General features: G+C 35.8%; 1 protein-coding gene across 2 annotated transcripts in view; it reads left to right on the forward strand.

The window, feature by feature from the left end:
- The window catches only part of LOC138319186 (neuroglobin-like), a 60,097-nt gene extending 38,222 nt beyond the window's left edge, over nt 1-21,875 (forward strand). For both annotated transcript variants that reach the window (XM_069262161.1, XM_069262162.1), the window contains exons 2-3: nt 1,862-2,093; nt 20,891-21,875. In XM_069262161.1, the coding sequence (XP_069118262.1) occupies nt 1,862-2,093; nt 20,891-21,148 (490 nt within the window). In that variant the 3' untranslated portion in view covers nt 21,149-21,875. The remainder of the gene's footprint in view (nt 1-1,861; nt 2,094-20,890) is intronic.
- Nucleotides 21,876-23,566: the final 1,691 nt, after the last annotated feature.

The raw sequence follows: 23,566 nt of genomic DNA on the forward strand, positions 1-23,566 counted from the left end.
ATTAGAGTCCTTGCTGTTATACGAAAGGCAACATCTCAGTAGTCATGTAAACGAGACTCTGATCAATAATACCGTTTTTTTTACAAATGTGATAAAAGTTATAAGATTTGATTCGATTTAGATAACATTTGTATTATATATTGTTGTATGTCCGAATAGTAAAGTTTGTCAAATTGAACAATAACGCCTGTTTTTTTATTAATATAAAAATGTATAAAACACGAATTATATCTTCGTAGGCATTCCTCTCGTGTCATTAAACTTACAGCTAATAACCCAAACATACAAACAAACGGTTCATGGACGCCTGGGTTAATGTTTCCATTACTAGCTACTTAATTTATTGTCGGATCGACAAGCGCCCAAACTAAAACACATGTTTCTATAGTTTTAAAGAGCTTTGATGGAAAGCATTTCTGTAATATTAAGAGTAATAACTATGTAGATAAATACAATTTTCAGATCGACATCAACCATAAACCAGACACACATACTCCGGTGGGTAGGGCTGGTTATGTTTATATATAGCCTATCTGGTTCAAATTTTGCTTTTATATTAAATAAACAAGACGGTTTCTTCAGTCTAGATCTTCTAATGTAAATTAGATGTTCTTTATGGAGAACTTTATCCAATTTGTTAATTGTCTATCATCGACGTACATTTGAAATTAAAAATAGATAGGTATGTTGCGTACGTGGCTGTCGAATACAGGAGCGTCATGTCTTCACACTTACAGAAGTGAATTAGAAATCCACGAGGAGCTATTTCACGCCGACAGTTATAAACAACCAACCAAACACTATTTGCAATGCAAAGCTCAATCATCTATTCGTAATATTCGTAAATATGTATTGTCTGTTTATTCCACGTGATGGCGAATGAATTGTTGATTCAGTTCAATACATTGGTTGGCAAATTTATAACGAATGTTTGCCAAAATGTGTTCCACAAAGATCAATATTGATTCATCAATTCCACAACACAAGGCACTCCTGCCTTTCCTTTAGCCATATTTAAAAAAAAGCCGTTGTTCAATAAACAAGCTACTAGATTAATTTGTGACTTTTGTGTAAATTGTAATGGTTTGACGTTGATTCACAAGAATTGATCGCAAATAAAATGTGCATCCGCCTGAGGAATAAACAACCAACATCATCTTGGAGGAAGTAGAATTAGACGGAGCGTCTACAACACTTTCTCGTACCTTATACTACATCTACCACAAGGGTCACAAAAATAACCCTGGTCAATCTTAGTAGCTGATTTCCCCACCCTCATTCATAAAACAACGTAACAGTACACGCGCACTCCGCTGTTTTAAAAGTTTAAATGGCAGGACAATTCTACATAAGATTTGCTGTAGACCGTAAGATGAAGTTTTCTCCTGTGGCAGAACGATATTGGCAATAACATGAGAACAAGTCGAAAGACATACGACTTAGTCACCTGTCTGGCCTCGTGCCCGGGTCTCTATGTCTCGTCATAGCGACGGTGTAACCATCATTGTATTCGATTATTTCATCATATTCCAACTTTGATTGTGACGTCTGTAATCTCTCGTGCGAGTACCACCTATTTTCTAGTTATGTTTCACACAACTTAAGCTTGTTGGTATAAACACATGCATTTGCTGGACATTTTAGGCTCTAGAAATGTAAAATGAATGCAAAGATTTCATTATTGTTAATTATTAGATGAAGAATGCATTGCCAAACTTATTTGATAATTTGATAGACAGATAGGCTGTGGATATTTCTTACAATTAAAACATAACATAATTATTAAATTCCGTACGTTATTAACAACAGCATAAGTGTATCGTTAATGTTTGTTACTTTAATGTTTATGGTCTATCAACAGGTTGTTTAAGTCCAATGCCGATCTTATGGCGATATTTGAAAAGTTCACGAACATACAGTCAGAGGATGAGCTCCGTCAGAATGAGTACCTGGAGCAGCACGCCACGTTGGTGATGACCACACTTGACGACGCCATTTCTAGGATCGATGATTACGACTATGTAAAAGGACATCTCCACAGGACTGGGGCTACGCACCAACGGTTTGATGTCTTCCGTCCGGAAAACTTCTGGGTAAGTCTCTTATTGTTCCTGTGAAACAAGACTATGGGATGGTACAAATGTTCAGAATTGAAATTTCATTATTAGGAGAAGATGTGTCATTTGACACAGATAAAGTATTTTGGCATATTTCGTGGGCATAAACTTGTTGTTCATCCACACTTCGATTCGTTATGGTGATGGGTTGTAATATTTCTGTCCACCACTTTTAAATCTGTTTTTGCCAAGCATGTCACCTCTCATTCTCAAGTAAAACAAAGACTTTTCGATTTTTTCTGGTGATATTTAAGCGACAGGCACTATTATAAAGTAAGAAAATATGTGCTTAATGGACAAATAAATAAACTGATTGTAGTATTTTTATATTTTTTCTAATATTAGGAGAGAAAGCCAAATCGACAAATTATAAGTCCATATCAATTTTTATCTACTCCTTTTGCGTCTGTCATCACGTGATTCGAGCCATTAATACTCATATTTATCTGTCAAAATTAATCGGTACAATAAGAAGATCACAAACCATCGATCTCCTATTATTGGTGTAATGATCACTAAGCACACGTAGACCCCTTATCTTTGTCTAGAATCTCGATAATCTATACCCCCCAAATTGCTTTTCCTGTCTCCTTCCGTATCAATTTGCTCTTGATCACAAATAATTGCACTTGACATAAAACTAGCGACAAGAACATAGCATTGCTCTATCCAAACCGTTTTTGGGGTTATACTGGCCTAGAAATGCCCATAGCATGAGCATGAATCGATGTCAACCGGAAGGGAGCATTCGTCTATATCAGATAGAATGCCTGCCTGTTCCCTTAGTTCATTAGTCGAAACAAGTAACGTTCTATAAAACAGTTTAAGTAATAAATCAGGAACGAGGATATACATTAAAAGCCATCGCTCAGATGGGGAATCACAAGGCTGAAATAGCGATAATTTAGTAGGACATGGAACTATTGGTGAGGTGGTGGTGGTAATTGGGCATTTTTGTATCGAACGCACCCCCTCATCTCTCCAAAACAGCAAATGTTTTAGTACGGCGTTACTGAAGTGGGATTATAGCCATATATATAACCTATTCATCTACAGCCTCATGTGTGATCGATATCTGTTGATTGATCTTAAATGAATCCCTAAGTGGATTTTCTGTCTCATTTAATATAATTTTCCCTGATATATACACGATACCACTTCTATTCTAGTGGTATCTGAGGGATTTTGCTACAATGATTTTCGGATTGATAATTTGTTTCTAAAGATACTAACTAGCTGTAGACTAATATTAGAAATTGTATGTTTTGACCGAGAGAGAGACGCGTGATGCGGACATTCTCATCCCTAGTGCCATATGACTCCAATGTAACAAATCTGCTATTATTACAAATGTCGTTCACAATGCTTCTAATTGATTTACAAAATGGAGCACTTACCATCGTATCACCAGAAAGCTGACATTGGAATTATTGCGAATAAAGCTGGATAATTGCCAAGGTAAAATCATTACCAAATTTAACTTCACTATTTAATGAATGCTACTTAGTGTGATACTGAAAAGAGAGTATCGCACTTGCTGTAATTGGCTAGTGAAAAGAAGTTTGACAAGAATTTTTTACCTGACAGCATTTCTGTCCCAGCTTAACATACAGGGATCAGGACGACTGGTTCGCCCGTTGTCAGTATAATGTAACCGGGTGGAATGTGTTGCTTGGTGTCTTCGGTAGCATGCTTCAGTGATATAGCACTATAAAAGGGCAAGAGTTTCACTAAACACGAAGACAAAACACGAATATACCACGCACTTCATACACGCAACACACAATATACATGGGAGACCGTCCTTACATAACCTTGGGACGTGGAATAAATCAAACTAACAAATATCTGAACGATGTACAAGCTGTTGAAAGAAGAGTATCATACATGTACGTTACATACACCTGGTTACAGGGTCACAATGCTCTTAGGACCCGGTACAAGGGATTTATTATACATGTAACAAAACAAGTTGTTTGCTGAAATATTAAATAGAAACATGTTAAGTTCGAGACCAAAACAAATAGAATACATAAAAATGTAGTGCGATATATTGCGTCCAAATGTAACTCAATCCAAGACTATAAGTTATCCCGCTTAACAGAGTTCTACAACTATTAATATTAATCAAGCCCTCCTGGACCGACACATTGCCTGACATGCGTCCTACAGTTGGCGATGTTATTCCTTTTATTTAAACAATGTGATAACATCTTGTTTGTTTATGATTTGTTTAGTGTATTTGCTAAGTCAATCACACGTCCAACCCATCCCTGATCGTACGTCTTTGTGGTAGCTTTAAGGGTCTCTCGGGGACCTAGCAGGAGGTACAAATAGCCTCGGAAATTAATGTCGAAGTAATGAAATATTAAAATTATTTTTATCTGCTTACTACTTTTACAGTGTTCATTAGAGATTGATATATTTAGTGCTGTAAAATGCCACGTACGATGCAATTTAGCAGCGAATGTTTAGTTAAGAACGGAAATCACATATTTTTAACTCAGAAAATGTTTGTTTTCTTTAAAAACCTAATGATTGGCAATAGGAATATATTTTGTTTGACACAAGACACCTGTTTCCTTTTCAAACAAGATTGATATCAAAAATGTAAAAACAATTATCTGACTGTCATTACAAAATAAAAAACAATAACATTTGGTTGGCAAAGACAGAACAGCAGCTGTTGAAAGGAAACAGTTGACATCAGGAATTGTCTTACACTATAAAATGGTGCCAGCGTTTAATGTGAATTGCTTACAGCATAAACTTTCTTCAACTTTGTTTTACAAAAACATATTTGTCGTCGGGTATTCGAGAAAAAAAATCTTTTTTAACTCAGATGAAAGACGTTTGGAAGGATTTTCCAATCACCCTGTTTATATTCTTCTCTCTGTCGGATCGTTGTAAATTCGTCATGACTCCAGTAAGTTATCGCGCGGTGACAGATAGAGGTATTAATTCCTTATAAAATGTCTTTCTCTGTAGAATTGAGCAATGGATATATCGTAAATATATTTTGTCACATTACACAGAAATTGGTTGTGTATTGGATATATTATCATATTGTTGCTATGAAGTTCCCTTAAATAGCCTTTTTGGTGGTGTGTAAATGATAGAATGCTGTTAGTGTAATGTCCAAACAACACACAGACAAAGTGCTGTTAAGGAAGAAATAAAGCAAACGTCTTAATTCATACAAAAATGTACGAGATTAAGGGGATTGGCATTAGTGAACAGTGTATCGGCAAAATCCGTATATCAGTTTAGTCAATGTCTGTATTATCACGCTGTAACACGTTCGTGTAAAGTTAAATAACATCAACACGACATCCTACTAATGTCTGGAAACGTCAGTACAGTATTCCTCGTCAATTACTACGCAATAATGGCTGAATGAATTTCTGGGATATCATTACAGGATGTTCCCCGAGATCTCGTGAATGTGTTAGGTAATCCCAGAGATCTCGTGAATGTGTTAGGTAATCCCAGAGATCTCATGAATGTGTAAGGTAATCCCCGAGATCTCGTGAATGTGTTAGGTAATCCCCGAGATCTCATGAATGTGTTAGGTTATCCCCAAGATCTCGTGAATGTGTTAGGTAATCCCCGAGATCTCGTGAATGTGTTAGGTAATCCCCGAGATCTCATGAATGTGTTAGGTAATTCCCCAGATCTCGTGAATGTGTTAGGTAATCCCCGAGATCTCGTGAATGTGTTAGGTAATCCCCGAGATCTCGTGAATGTGTTAGGTAATCCCCGAGATCTCGTGAATGTGTTAGGTAATCCCCAGATCTCGTGAATGTGTTAGGTAATCCCCGAGATCACGTGAATGTGTTAGGTAATCCCCAAGATCCCGTGAATGTGTAAGGTAATCCCCGAGATCTCGTGAATGTGTTAGGTAATCCCCGAGATCTCATGAATGTGTTAGGTTATCCCCAAGATCTCGTGAATGTGTTAGGTAATCCCCGAGATCTCGTGAATGTGTTAGGTAATCCCCGAGATCTCATGAATGTGTTAGGTAATTCCCCAGATCTCGTGAATGTGTTAGGTATTCCCCGAGATCTCGTGAATGTGTTAGGTAATCCCCGAGATCTCGTGAATGTGTTAGGTAATCCCCGAGATCTCGTGAATGTGTTAGGTAATCCCCAGATCTCGTGAATGTGTTAGGTAATCCCCGAGATCACGTGAATGTGTTAGGTAATCCCCAAGATCCCGTGAATGTGTAAGGTAATCCCCGAGATCTCGTGAATGTGTTAGGTTATCCCCAAGATCCCGCGAATGTGTTAGGTAATCCCCGAGATCACGTGAATGTGTTAGGTAATCCCCCAAATCTCGTGAATTTGTTAGGTAATGGGGCATTCCACTCTCACGGCGTCCCACGTGGAGCAGCCATCTCATAGCAAGACAGAGTGGTAGGACAACAGTGTCGCCGGAAAACGTTTGTGAGGCGTTACAGTGGTTCCGTAACAGCAAACAATTTATATTGGCGACTGGTTGGTACAATACGTAACTTTATATAGACCAAGATATTTACTGGTCTAGACAGTGCCATTTGATTACATGTTTACATAATTAGCTTCCATATATGGTTAGCTGAATATCGACACCCGATCTCGCTAGGAGCTTATTTAAGGCATCTCCCGACATTAAACTACATATTTATTTTATGCATCACTTCCACACATGATTGTTTTCGATGTGAATAAGATGGTGCCTTATATCTTAATATCTCAAGGTGAAAGTACCCACAACATTTGTACAATTATCCTAGAAATTTTAACTAATGAAATATACCATGAATCGTGTGTTAAATAAAATATGTAGCAATGATAAAGATATCAAATGCAAATTAATCGATATTTTTGAATTAACCTCAAGTGCAAATTACTCATCAACTCCAATGCCCTTTAAGTGCGAATTACCTTTAAACATCAACGTCAGTGCCCTTCACATTGTAAGTGCCAATTACCCTTAAACCAAATCACTCCGCGAGTACACATAACTTATGAAAAAAAATTATCTCGTAAGTACAAATGAGCCTTAATAAAGTAGACTTGTGTCTGTGTCAGGAACTTTCCTAGAAATCAGGACACACGGTCAACAACGCTTTGGATGTAGTATTTCGAGTGTCTCGACCCACGGCCTGATCTCCAGGCTGCACACAAAGGTTCACAGCTTACAGACCTCATGACTTAATTGTCGTCTCCGAAAAGAGGGAAACTATTGTTGGTTTGAAAAAAAGTATGACTTTACACTTTATATGTCCCCGGAGAGGATGTTCCGTGTTAGAGTTAAGTTGATTATATATACTGACGTAGGAAATAATCCCCTGATTGGCGCAATAAACGGTGCCATGGCAACGCTCTCTCAGCTTTGTTTCTCATACTTTACACAGTTGATATTCTGCTTACTAAACTTACACATGATCAAAATAAAGTATCAATCGTTTGTGACATTACAGTATGCAAAATTAAATTTACTGAAACAAAGAGCGGATTCGCGTGAGAAATTGATCTCGTGGGACCATGAGTTCTGGAAATTAAACCTTGAGCTCACTTCGTGTCAATTTTCACAGCTGACCTTCGTATTGTGATATAAATAGTTATTTCTTAGAGGAAGACCAAAAAGTAAATGAGGTTCTCAAAGTAGGTTATATCAATATATCATATCTCTGCTTTAATTCTTAAAAACTTCAAAAATTCTTTAAACTTCGAAGTAAATTCATATTATCTTCACATTGAACATATATTGGAAATATTTAGAATATCAAAATATTTAGATTTTAAAAAAAGGTATTTTTGAACATATGATTTTTAATAAATATTTTATTTTTTTTATAAAAAAATATGTCCTTTAGAATTCTCCTTTTCATATTTGTTGCCATTAAGACTTGAGGTTTTGAATATATATCGCACTTTTATATGAATATACAGTAATATTTTTGATTTGAACAAATAATCATATTTTATGAACAACTGTATAATTTGTATGACTACATATTTTACGTGCCATATATTTCAGATCTACATACAATATTTTGCATTGGATTATTTTTTATATTGGACGTGATTAGAAGACCTATCTCCCCTAGACCAATACACAGACAATATGGGGGAGTCTAATACCGACTATAGCTAAAAAGTATTGGCAATGATGGATGGAATGTTTACGACCGACCAAAAGAAAGCAAATGTAATGAGAAGATAATATCAGATAGATGGATTTGCACAGGAAATGGTGGTAATGACATATTATCCGTGTTTGTAATTCTCGCTGAGAAACACGCTTTTATGCTTGTTATATTTCAAACCAATAAGTGTTAGTCCAGGCTTGCCTATCAATGTGAACCTGGCTGGTGTCTCGCTGCGGTACATAGCTTCTACATATAAACAATAGCTGACTTGTTGTTTACGACGAGACGGCACTCCCTATATTGCTTGGCGTTGTGATAGAAGCTGTGCTACAGAAGAAATTCATCTCTTGGCGTTCTGCATCTTACACATTATTACCAAGACGGCTTTCATGTGTTCTTTTAAACCGCTCAGCCCTGAAATGCAAGGATAGATATAGATCAGCAGTAAAAATGGCGGGCATTTGTTGAATGGATCGTATCATGCCTAAACGAAAGCAAGCATGCTCTAGAAAATAAAGAAATTTACTTTGACTTTTTTGCCAATTTCTAGTGATAAAAACACGTGCTTAACATATTATCATTTGAGAGGTCTTCTTCAAATTGCATTGTGCTATTTTTGGTCTTAGAATCTAAAACGAGGAGTTGCATTAATCTGTTTTTGACATTTGATTTATTCGGATTCCAGCATTTTTATGATAATATGGCAACGGCAAAGCATTGCACTGGTCCTATCCTGTTTACTTTGGTCACTTGAAACACAATGGACTTTGGTATTTTACTTATTTAACACATTGAACTTGACTTTCATCATCACTGAAGACTTCCATACAACTGTACGACATTAGTGACACTCATTGTATACTAATGTTACTACAGTAAGTTAAGCTCTATTGTATCTAAGTATGTTAAACCCTTACCTGGGGTAATGAGTGCATTTATTCATTTATTTGAAGCAAGCATTTTGAAACACAATGATTTTTGATGAAATAAGATATCTTTATTACCATTCCCTGTTTTATTGTGCCTTTACGTCGACCATTAATTTACAATGTTTCCCGAGTAAATGTGGTTAATCGTCCTTATCCAGCCTCCATACTGATGGTTATTTCGCTATAATTCATTTCCCATTGGAGAAAAAAACATGTCGGATATTGTTGATTTTGTTCAGGCAAACCAGCTGTGACTCATGCCATTAAACACCATATGGTAAATATGTATTGTGGGAAGAGGCAGTATTGCTCCAGGAGATAGATAGACACACCATGTTTTCCGATTTCCAGATAAAACCATATAATATACTATTGTGGATCATTTCCGATTGGTATAATTTCCATGGATGACAATGATTTCAATTCTGTACGTAACGACCGTAATGTAATTGTTTCGAAAACGTAAAACAATATATCAGTGCAGACCGGTTATATGTTGATCTAACCGATACAGTTGTTATCAAGTTTATTACAAGCCAAGTTATTTTTTTATCCAGAATTTGCGGTCTTCTTTTTTTTTACTAATTCCTTGTATCAAAATATAATTTCCGATAGTGGAATTAGAATTTCCGATACTGAAAAAAACATGGAATTTTGTTCACTCCCGAAAAGAGTGGGACGTGGTAGTTCTAGGTACAAAAATGTAGGTCTCATCCATGATCTACCAAGGGGAGACACGAATTTTAGTGTCATCTGAAATTAGTCCACTCTTAAGAAATCGGGTGGGGCGCCCTAGCAACTTCACTGGTGGTAATTACCACCGGGGAGTTTGGTCCACCTTGGGCAAATTATATGTTATATAATTTACCCAGGTGTCAGTAATAGATATATGGATATATAAAGAAACACATACATTTACATACATGTATGATAAATATAAAGGGAAGTAATGCTGGGTTGTCGTACATTGCTCCGACTCAAAAAAAATTAAAGCTACTTTGGGGGATGAGGCCTAGTAGGCCAATCCGTACTAATTACCTGGCTGGCGCTGATGTGCCATATACAGACGGTCAGTTTTCTGCCAGACATCGCTATTGCCTGAGATATGGTATAGTTAAGAATAAAGTATAGAATTTCCCCTGGCTAGCTAGGCTTGTTTTAAAAAATGTAAAGGCACTAGTAATTTAAAATTTACATATAAGCTACTGTAAACAATAAATTTCTGTGAATTCCATTTATTTTATTGCTGTCTTGTTCTAACATAGTCTTAACGACATAGTGTAATGCATGGGCTAAACCAGTAGTATATCCGTAAGAGAGAATTATAATACTTACTCAGCGTCATTATCGAGGACTATAGTTCTTCATTCGTTACGTATTTTTTGGTTTTGAGTTTTTTCCTACAAAAATGACGTATTTGATTTGAACCCTTTTCCGATTTATGTGTCCACTATTAACCATGTTATAACACTTGATGACATCGCAGCCATGTTTTGAAAGGAAGACTAATAAAATCTTACATGGGTCTGTGAAGTGGACAGGGATATCTCAACCCGAGTGAAAGATTTTGGCTGGTCAACCAGAGACTTGCCGAGGGTTGGTGGGTCAAAATCATTCACGAGGGTTGAAATATCCCTGTCCACCATATTTTATTCTTTTCTCCCATACTTTAACAGGAAATGGTGAAAATTCAGTTGATATGAACGTCTATGTACGTAAAAATTGTCGCCGCATGTATTGATGACGTCACTGTCTAGAGGGTGTGATTGGTCTTTTTCTCTACACCAGAGTTACCTTCCCTAGCAATCGCGGGAGAAAATAGGAGAAAAAAACGCATCTCCAATAACGAGGATAATCTTTGTTTACGTACAAAACTAGTATTAGAATTACTTCTACCAAAATAATCAAGTCTATAATACAATCCAAGAAAGGTAACTCCAAGTCAAAGTCGGATGAAATATAGTCATTCTGTCTTACAGAAAACAAAAGTTAGAAATAATTTTAACAACCCCCCCCCCCCCCAAAAAAAAAAAAAAAAAAAAGTTTTAATATTATATTTAATTACAGAGTGATAACATAAGTTATGCATACAATGCCAGTGTTTATAAAATTATATGTAAATGTCTCATAACATAAAAAGAATACATCATATATATTTGCATTGTAAGGGAAATAACTCGTACAATGTAATATCCAACAAACTTGAGTCTGGCATTGAAAACACAACACAAAACCTTGATTCATTATCATGAATTATTAACCTATTGTAGAATATGACTATGACATCATCTTACGTTACTTAGATAAAGTCTTCTATAATTGTTACATACTGTTGTTGAAAGTAATATTTCTCTTCGGTATAACACAAACTAGGTCTATTGGACAAAAATCACATCAATAACAACTTTAACTTCTTGTCGATATAATAGGTTTGTATGGTTTCTGTTACGTCTGGGGCTGATGACAAACATCAACAACACGTGTTCGCCATTATAGAACTACTTTTTATTGACTAACAGATAGACAGCTAGGTTGTATTTTTACGCAGGGCGTTACTAATGACTGGAACCCAACTATATAAATCCGGATCATTGCAAACTCAATAAATAACAGTTTCTAAATCAGCCTTTCCTACCTTATCTACACCGCCTACATAGTGACTTGATGTTTTGCTTTCCGAATCATACAGAATTGTCTGAACAATGTCACTTGTATTACTGTATATAGAGCTAGAGTCCTTCATGTTTCACAGGTAAAATATTTCACATATCATATTTAATCAGATGAATAAATCTCAGAATGTTACATGAAATAGGGGTTTACCTAGAGCTATCTAAATACACAAGTGTTACGATAGCATATTTTAAAGTTTTGTCATAGTGAAAACTGTTTAAGTGTTATAAACATTTCCCCCCGTCTGTCTGAGGTTTAAACTTTCTAATTTTACCACTTTTTATAAAGTTGCAGTAGGAAGTGTTTTAATTATCAAAGTAGAAAATCTTTTTCAAGTTGTATTTCTTGTAATTTTCTCTATCACAAACTTACCATAGCTAAACTGTCATAAAACATAAAATGTGGGAATATGGATGTTTATACAAAATTATAATGGTTCAGATCCACGAAAGCACCAATTTTAAATGTTTCATGAAATATCACACGTTTTGAAAGAACCGCAGTCTTCATCATTCCACCGTTTGGGGTATTTCTCATTTAAATTATATATCATGATAATTTCTATGCTGTGACGTCACATCTTTTAAACATCGGAAAACCTTGTTGCATCACGTGACCGACTTCTGCGATACCCGTATAGATCGGAACCTCCCGAGTCGTATCACGTGGTCAATATCGGCAATACCCATACAGATATGAATATGATACGAATTTTACAAAGGTTGGTAAATATCGAAAGTTTAAAATTTACAGAGACAGAGAAAAATATGTAGAAATTTAACTTTAAATATTTTTCTATGCAAAAATTACAACAAGTCACAGACCATACAACTTTAACGTGTACACGTGAAAAATAGGCTCGAAATATGCCGAATCATTCCGAACTCTACCGAACGTCGTCACGAAATAACACTAGAGTTGTTAAACCAAGAGAAAATGGCAACAATTTTTCATAAACAAAACATGTGGTCGACCTCAACAGATTGGATCTTAAAAGAAAATAATGCTTTATAATTATAATGATATTTGATATACACACTATTTTACGGCAATGTGTGAATTAGGTATTTCAAATACTCGCTCTATGGACATATACCAGCATAAATTGCTCATATTAGCCAGAAGGAAAACGTAAACAAACACATGTGTGCTTACGCTAGTTACTTCATTCGAAGGTACTGAACATGGCGGTGATTGAAGGTGCTTTATTCAAAACCATGAATATATGATTCCTAGATTTCGGCTCTCTTATAGGCCAACATTTGCTTTTGGGGAGCTAAATCACCACCTGATATGTCCATGTTCAAATATCAAATATTTAAGCGATGTATCGTCACAGCATATAAATTAGCATGAAATATAACTTTAAATGAGAAATACCCCAAACGGTGGATTGATGAAGATATGACGGTCTAGCTATTGGTTTGGTTATTCCACAGTTGGTGTTTCCACTTGATGTTATAGTCCTATATCTGCTGTTAATATCAGGGTTATAAGCAGCTAATGACTAAACAGTTGTAGAACACTAGGTTGAACAAATAGACAGCCTAGCAGTACAACTGATAAATATCATTTAATCTACACCATGGACGAAACAAACTCCTAACTCGATTAGTTGGGCAACAAGGCGATTTTAGAGGAAATACATTCTTCTTCATTTTTATACAAACTATATTAAAATCTAACATCAACTATATATTAAAAGCTTCAAAAGCTCCTGAAATACAGAAAACAAACATTAGACAACAGTTGGATTATTTTATTTTTCGTTTTCTAGAACCTAAGCTAAAAAGAGTGAATCGGAGGTTTTGAGGTGTTCAATTTGTTACACGTTGATTCAGTACATTGTTTTCCAAAAATATCGTAATAGATTATTTTGAAAAAAATATTTGAATATATTATCTATCATTATTCTCCTTGCTACGTTTGTCGTTTGTTGTTCAGTTCATGGGATCTACCACCACGCGGGTAAAAAAACCAACAAAAACCCCCACACAACTATGGCCTTGTCATGCGACCAAGTGCATATTGTCACCATTTATTAAGATGTTCGTATACCCACGCAATCGCAGACACCCATGTAATCAATATTACACGGTTTACTGTCGTAATTGGGAGCGTTCGGATAAGTATACAAAAGTGTAAGCTCACGCGAGACACCTAAAGGTGACAGGGATCCATAGTTAAATATGTAAATCTATTTCTAAGCTCACCAATCAGGAAATATATCACGTGCAAATCACGAGTTTCATATTTCTCGCGCAAACGTGAATAGGTACACGATTTGCGTGTTTTACTAGGTTGTTTCGGCACGTGATCCGCATTAATTAAGGATATATCTTACATTGACCAGTAGGACGGGAAGTGCTTACATTTGAGATATGTAAATAATTAAATACAATGTGATTGCAGACAAAGATATCAATTCTGGGATTCTCCATTTAATCGGATAACTCAGCCTACTTTTATAGATTTTCCTCTTATCCATAGATTAATTCTAGATGGCCGTCTATGAACTCAAAGTCGCTGGGTGATTTGATAAGTATACACTAAACCGTATGCTTTGTTACCGTTTTTGCTTACAATTATAATGTTATAGATGTAACATGGAACGAGCGAAGATAGTCTTTAATTAGGGAAAAGAAAACCCAATAGCGTGTAAAGAAACAAAATAGAGATTTTATATACACAAAATAAACAGAACAAACTATTTACAGATATTACAAAAATTATATGATAACAACAACCTACTCACACCACATTCAAACTATTTTCACACGATAAACAATGTCTCTGCACACGTCCTTCCGATTACTCCCACGAACCAAGTGTAGTGTCAGACGCTGCACATCGACGCAGACCCTGTAGTGGTGGTTTGTCTGTCTGGATCAAACAATGACACACGCGGTGTCCACAATAAACACAGGCCCTAAATACTCTATAGACTGCCTGCACAGCCGTGTGGTGGCTGAAGGTTGATGACGTCACGAGTTGAGTTGTTGGGAAACTCCCGCACAAAATGATCTAGCGGCCCTCAATATGACGTGGCCTCTCATTGGCTTCACTGCCGTATAACTGGTGCCCAGTTACTCTAACCAACTGGCGCAGTATGTCGCACAGGAATGAGCGTCTGGTCCACCATACTGTATCTCTTGTCCAGCATCAGTTTGCTGCGAAAACATAAACACAATGTCGATACACTCATTTACTCATTCACACATTGTTATTATATTCATTTTTTTCCTAAAATAAACCTTTAATTCTACAAATATAGCTGGATCAATAATAATCCAATGATTATACATTTAAAACATAATAATTATGATACAAGTTTGCGTATTAAAGTGCTGGTCCACGAGTTAACTATATCATTTAAAGCTTCAATGTACGCTACCAATGGGCTTCCATACAATAAATTCTGATTAGCGTTCAAGTTATATAAAGTTAAACAAACGTACATAAAACCTAAATACCTCCCAATTAATACCTAATATACATGTTTGTATATGGAAGTACGATAGCTATTACATACATAAATTGGTATAAACGGTTAGAAAACAGTCAAAGTAATGCATGTTTGGACCGCACAATAGAATAATGAATGAACAACATTCCAAGGTTAACCCCAAAATACCCCAATATTAACATTACAAATACTATCAAATAGAGAATAAACGTAATACTTACCATAGACTGTATGATTCTATGCCCGTATAAGTATAAATCACTAAGAGTTGTTTCTCTGTCGATTCACATCGACATGGCGTCCAGCCCGTGCGCGCTCGCTTACCTGTGTCATCATACGGAGGCTCTGTCGCGCCGTACATGGTAACAGACACGGTAACAACGACACGACAATAAACACATCAATAACAACACATATGACAGGAATATATACGCGATTTGACAATAGAAATGAATAATTACTTTGTACCAATATAATCCGTATATCCTGCTTTTGAACAAGATGTCTTCCCTCTACAGAAATACACGTTATAAATAGTCAGTATCGGGACAGGTAATATAGTGATCGTCAATATACTACTATATATACAAATTGTTCATTCCTATGGTCTATTTTATAAAGCAGTGAACAATGGTTTAGAAATGACCAGGATTTGAGATTAAACGTTAACATGCTTTGCCAAAGTCTTTCTACCAACATAGTTGACGACACTTTGTGTACGTGAGTAGTGTGATCAATCGAAGATCTACGTCCCGTGACGAATTTACAAGTGATTTATACTACGGTGAAAAGATATTTGTCTGAAAATAAATTCTATAGGAATCATGGAATCGCGGCAGTAATTCAATAAAGTTATTCAAGAGTTTTAGGCAGGCTGCACAGAAATCAATAATATAGCCCCGAGATTACACAAGAGTGCTCTCTCAATGAAGCTCCGATACCCCACCTAGTTAATGATAAACGGCATTGATTACTACATCCTATGTGAACTTTCAAGCACACTTTCTTCGGATCATTAACTGTTCCTTACTCCCTTTAATTGACATGGTAAAAGTCAACCTTACGATAATCTGGATAACGAACATATCTCAAACAAACATCTTTATTCGGCTTTACAACAAAGGTATGACACGGCGATAATGTAAACTTGCGTATTTTACTCCGTTCTGCTATTTATGCCACTCTTTCCCATACTAAACAAAAAAATACGTTTAATTTCTTCCGAAATATTTATATTTCTAATAAAAACACGTACGTTGCAAGTTTGTAAGTTCACTATAACAAATATTTGCCTTAAAGGTACGTCTCATGGATAATACACAAATGAAATGTGAATAAATGCATCGCAAGCATATAGAGCTCAAAATGGATCAATCGGTATACCCGTCTAACCTCTATCTGTACTTACATTACACTGTATATCAAGGTCAAAATGGACCAATCAGTATACCCGTCTGACCTCTATCTGTACTTACACTACACTGTATATCAAGGTCAAAATGGACCAATCAGTATACCCGTCTGACCTCTATCTGTACTTACATTACACTGTATATCAAGGTCAAAATGGACCAATCAGTATACCCGTCTGACCTCTATCTGTACTTACACTACACTGTATATCAAGGTCAAAATGGACCAATCAGTATACCCGTCTGACCTCTATCTGTACTTACACTACACTGTATATCAAGGTCAAAATGGACCAATCAGTATACCCGTCCGACCTCTATCTGTACTTACATTACACTGTATATCAAGGTCAAAATGGACCAATCAGTATACCCGTCTGACCTCTATCTGTACTTACATTACACTGTATATCAAGGTCAAAATGGACCAATCTGTATACCCGTCTGACCTCTATCTGTACTTACATTACACTGTATATCAAGGTCGAAATGGACCAATCAGTATACCCGTCTGACCTCTATCTGAACTTACACTACACTGAATATAAAGATCAAAATGGACCAATCAGTATACCCGTCTGACCTCTATCTGTACTTACATTACACTGTATATCAAGGTCGAAATGGACCAATCAGTATACCCGTCTGACCTCTATCTATACTAACATTACACTGTATATCAAGGTCAAAATGGACCAATCAGTATACCCGTCTGACCTCTATCTGTACTTACATTACACTGTATATCAAGATCAAAATGGACCAATCAGTATACCCGTCTGACCTCTATCTGAACTTACACTACACTGAATATAAAGATCAAAATGGACCAATCAGTATACCCGTCTAACCTCTATCTGTACTTACACTACACTGTATATCAAGGTCAAAATGGACCAATCAGTATACCCGTCTGACCTCTATCTGTACTTACACTACACTGAATATAAAGATCAAAATGGACCAATCAGTATACCCGTCCGACCTCTATCTGTACTTACATTACACTGTATATCAAGGTCAAAATGGACCAATCAGTATACCCGTCTGACCTCTATCTGTACTTACATTACACTGTATATCAAGATCAAAATGGACCAATCAGTATACCCGTCTGACCTCTATCTGAACTTACACTACACTGAATATAAAGATCAAAATGGACCAATCAGTATACCCGTCTGACCTCTATCTGTACTTACACTACACTGAATATAAAGATCAAAATGGACCAATCAGTATACCCGTCTGACCTCTATCTGTACTTACACTACACTGAATATAAAGATCAAAATGGATCAATCGGTATACCCGTCTGACCTCTATCTGAACTTACACTACACTGAATTTAAAGATCAAAATGGACCAATCAGTATACCCGTCTGACCTCTATCTGTACTTACACTACACTGAATTTAAAGATCAAAATGGACCAATCAGTATACCCGTCTGACCTCTATCTGTACTTACACTACACTGAATATAAAGATCAAAATGGATCAATCAGTATACCCGTCTGACCTCTATCTGAACTTACACTACACTGAATATAAAGATCAAAATGGACCAATCAGTATACCCGTCTGACCTCTATCTGTACTTACACTACACTGAATATAAAGATCAAAATGGATCAATCGGTATACCCGTCTGACCTCTATCTGAACTTACACTACACTGAATATAAAGATCAAAATGGACCAATCAGTATACCCCTCTGACCTCTATCTGTACTTACACTGCACTATATTAGAGGAATTATTGTTTTAATTTATCTTCATGTAATTTACCATTTCTGGGAACTAAACCTTCTTTCTTCAACACCAGCATGTGGCGTTTGCATGCCGTCGAGAGAAAATAATTATAACGTAAATATGGAAGGTTTAGGAGATGCAGGATGAGTGTTGCTATGACTATTGGTATTATCTTTATAGTATGAGATTATACTGATTCTGAACTTTGTTTTCAGTACCAATGTCACTGACCTGGATGAGCTCTATTGTAGTGAGTTTCGGGAGGGGGAGTGTTTACGCTTGCATTTCCCATTTGATACTGTTTCGAATCTTGGTTTGGTGTTATTACCTCTTTACTTGTGTTACTACTTCTGTTGTAGTATATACAAAATGAAATTTTAAAAACTGGTGTTAAGTGATATATTTACGGAAGGAATGAAACACAATTTCACCATATCACGTTATAGGTGAGATAAATCAGTATCTCGAGGAGTGCCAGTTCTGGATCTCCCTCCCTCGCCAAGGAGAAGCCTTTCGTCTATCTAATTACTTCTAGAGATCCGCGGTCCCATGGTTAACAATTTAATGTGATATCAGTGTAATTGGCGCGAACCTGTTCCAAATAATGAACTAGCCTGTAAGCTGTTCTTAGATCTAAAAATAACTCCAATACAAAGGACATATTTCATGACCTCTATTAAATATTTTTTTTCCCATTCAATTCCATACACACAGCCTCCAAAAATTCGAAATATATTTATATGTTAAGTTAAAGATGCTCCACCGCCGACAGAGCATAATTGGTAATCATCATTTGAACAATAATTGGTGTTTAATCGTGTATATATGTCTAATTAACACACAAAGTAATATATAATAATTTTGCTTTTGTTGCATGCCGAATCAGTACTTCATTCCATACAGGATATAGTGCCACAGAATTTTTTCGGGATGCAATTAATTATTTTTCATATTTTTAACTTAAAGTAAAATTAGAAGCTCATACTTTTCAATGGTGGTAATGGTGCAAAGTAAGTAACTTTTGTAACTGAAGAAAAACACTAAATCGTCTGCCCCTGTTTTTGATAGTGAAAAAATACCATTTGTCAGCGGTGGAGCATCTTTAAAGTAATTAGGTACACGGACACGCTGGAAACCAGATTTTGCCAAATACATTGACACACTCGTCCCATTGACCAAATACATTGGCAAACTCGTCCCATTGACCAAATACAATTATCATAAAATGCGGAAAATAACTTGAGCTGTAGGTATCATTGGTAAGGACCTAACTCTCCTGTCATAATGTGGTGTCAATGATATCAATGCTAATTTACGTATAGCCTGTCATCACATCTCTCTACGTAACGTATCACAATGTAGAAACTATTTAGACGTCTCGTCTTCACTATATAGTCCGCACTAGGAATCTTAATTTCATAGATGAATTATGTTGTTGGAGAAACTTGACCAGTCGATGAGATATCATTGTCCTACTTATTGTACATTAATTGTTAATTTGTTAAGCCGTTGCAGCAATCGTTTAAACGTCACGCTTGGCTCTTTGACATTGATGACAATGTATTGTACATATGAATAAATTGAGTACTCTTAACTGGAATGATAGTTAATGCAATAAAACGCTTTTACTTATAGGGAATTACAAAATATGTATTCGCTAGATCCAAAGAACTCCCATTGATGGATATAAATACGTAAACGTATGTTGATTGACAAAAGAGCCAAACGCGCGACAACAGATGTACATTGGCTGTGATTCCGCCGTGTAACTAATGTAGTGCGTCTGAATTATTGCGTCTGAATTATTGCCGACTGAAAAAAAAAGACAAACCTATATATTTCTTTGTACTGGGACTGACTCACCAAGATTTGAAAATTAGTGTTCTGGACTCGCCTTTAACTCATCTTACATAAACTGCTGAAACTTTGAATGTCCTCCTATGAAAGCATTCAGAAGTTCAGGAAAGCAAACTAATTTAAGGAACCTTCCTTAATATACTTTAACTCTTCCTGACGATAACTTTAAGTTCATGGCTATCTGTAAGGTAGTGAATATTGGTGAGACTGGATACGGGTAGTAGTGAAGTATGAAGTGTGATTTCAGTATTGTACCATATAGCGATGATAGAAGTCACAGCAGTTATGAGATGGACTATCTGTCTGTCCCAAACCTGCACTTTTGAACTTGACCCAAATTCTAGTCTCATAACAAATCATCATACTTATGATATTAAATTTTAATAGCAGAATTGGTAAAGGATAAATGAAATCCTTCAATCACCTGGTCCTACAAACCGTCTATATCAGTCCTTTGTATGATATGCATTAATGATTAATTCACATGATGTATACATGTGTTGAATGTATCATTATTTATTAATTTACTTTTCCCTCTTTTCGCAGAAAATCCGGGAGCCGTTTATTGAAGCCGTGAAAATAACGCTTGGGGACCGATACACAGAGTACATGTCAAACGTTTATGAGATCACTATTGACTTCATCTTGAAGTCGCTTGAGGACGGATTTCTCGATAACAATAACCCAGTGGAACAAAAAATCATTGTAACGGATCACTCCAAGGAACAACCGGAAGTGACGAAAATAGAACATTGTTGTGTGCGTGAGAATGATGTCACAAATAAAGAAGAGGAGAAGACATGAAATCAGATTAAATAGCAATTCTGATGACCAATTACTCAATAGTATACGTATTGAGATCAAGTGCATTAACACGATCTATTCAAGCGGTCGAATTTATCATAGCACATATAGCGTCGGAAAATAATTTTAAAAAGTCAGATTTATGTTGAAGACGAACTTTGTTCCGGATTATACTAATCAGAATCCTATATGTCGTGTACCCATTAAGTGTGCTACTAACTATGCCTTATATCACCATCAACGATAGAAAACTTCGTCTGCTGCACAGTTTAGAGATGTGGGACTGAATCGTTAATGTCTTAAACGTTTGGTGAAAGGACCATTGGAAACATACGCTTCAATTTGATTTCTTGAATGTCTTATATTAGTGCCAGAATCATCGAAAGTTCGCGACTCATTGGATAATATATGGTACAAGTTTGGAGTCACTGCCCTAGGATAAGAACATCTGTTAAAAAAATCAAAATATCAATCTAATACCTGTAGTACTGTTTCATATATTGTATGTATACATGTATGTATGCTCTTTGTTCACTTTCGTTCTCTTATGAGTATATTTCTAAATATGCACATGTACGTTGATAAATAATATCTATGATATAATCTATTGATCAATCGCATTTTGACAGGATCAAATATAAAACAAAGCTTTGTTTTTATTGCAACGGAAGATAAGAAGTTTTTTCATTAATAGATGCCTTGAAGATTAAACCTAAATACAAAACTGTTTGATCTTAATGGGTAGATTATTATGTTCAAATGGCATTTTCAATTTCTTCGTAATTATGTTGATTAATAATTGAACGAAATGTTTTACGGCAAGCCAACATTTTACAAGAATTTGGCACAGCGTAAACTGGAATTGATTCGGTAGATTCCGAAAAAAATGAAACCTTCGTCCTTATTCGTCCTTAAATCAAGATTGCTACCTCAAACACATGTTCAGTATTACAGTGTATTAAAGAGTCTTATCGATTACAAAAGAATACTTGCTTTTCAGGTACCTGACTTACGGCTTCAATTTAAAATATATAAAAATGTTTTGTATCATCTATTTCATAACGAATAACTATTTTCTGTTTGCCCCTGCAATGTTACGGTAAGCGATCACTTTTGTACAATATACTTATCTGAAGAAGACTTGATTATCAGAATAACTCAATAACGATAACAACATTGGAGATTTATTGTCACCTTTCTGAAATTCGAGATAGATCTTTGATATACAACAAAGCAACATGTTCCATAAGCAGTCACTTAATATATCTTGGTGATTATTTTCCAATCGCAAAATGAACAAAAGATCTGATTCTACACCTCATTAGATCTCTCAGAGCGTCACTAGGATGTATGTATATAAAACATAAATAATTATAAAATTAGGTGATGTGCTACTGTAATGACGATAAGTCGTGTTATTGCAAACAATCAGTAAATCTGACTTGTGCACATGTAAATTCAATACGAATGATTTAACTATAGATCTTAGCAATAAGGATTGCCAAATCAAGTAATTTGTTTTGTTTGTGACATTGTGATGAAGTAGCCCTGATGAACTAAACAACATCGGTTATCACAGTAAGTTAGAACTAGTTAACAGAGGATTCCTGTTTGTCATGTCTCCAACAAGACGGTTCATCGGACAGTGAACGCAATTGTCTAGATTGCAAATCTCGTCTGCGCCTGTTGACAATCTCGTGGGCGTTAGTCTGTAAAGGTTTAAAAGGAGTGTTACATGTCGGATCAGAGAAAAACACCCAACAAATATTGATTTAACATTCAGCACAGGAAACAACATTTCCGTAAATCTACTCATTCCAAACAAATACGATAAATATTACAGAATCAGCCTCACAATGCGTGTACAGTGAATGGATATACCTTATCTTTAGTTGCTTTCATTTAAAACTTGCTTCAGGTGAATGTAGTACACGTTGAAGGTATCATTTGGAATATCCAAATAAAAGTTATGATTATTTTCGCATCTTTAAGACATACAAAAGTTACAATAATGCGTATCGTCAATATCAAGTTATAATCAAGGTCGTTGTTTGTCTTTTCCTATAGGATTTTCTAGAATGACCTTGACATTAACTACTTTACACGCTTTGTCTGTGCTACAGCTATGCCCATACCAATTCAAAATGTCTTAAGGGTGTTTGGTTTTTAAGAAATCATCCTATCAGAGGTGACGTTGCTAACGCCATTTTCACATTATAAGGTGTTAAGCCAATAACATTGTTCGTTACATATAATATCGATATAATATCACAACCCGGTGATGGTAAATAAGTTTTTCCTTCTTTGTAGCATATATTACTTCCATGAAACCTTGGCACTATCTTTTTGTCTTAAAATAATACAGCCATGTTGTTAATAATCAAAACAGCAGAGCCTCGTTCATCAACGTTCGTTTTC

The sequence above is a fragment of the Argopecten irradians genome, chromosome 3 (genome assembly GCF_041381155.1).
Source record: "Argopecten irradians isolate NY chromosome 3, Ai_NY, whole genome shotgun sequence".
Classification (NCBI taxonomy): domain Eukaryota; kingdom Metazoa; phylum Mollusca; class Bivalvia; order Pectinida; family Pectinidae; genus Argopecten; species Argopecten irradians.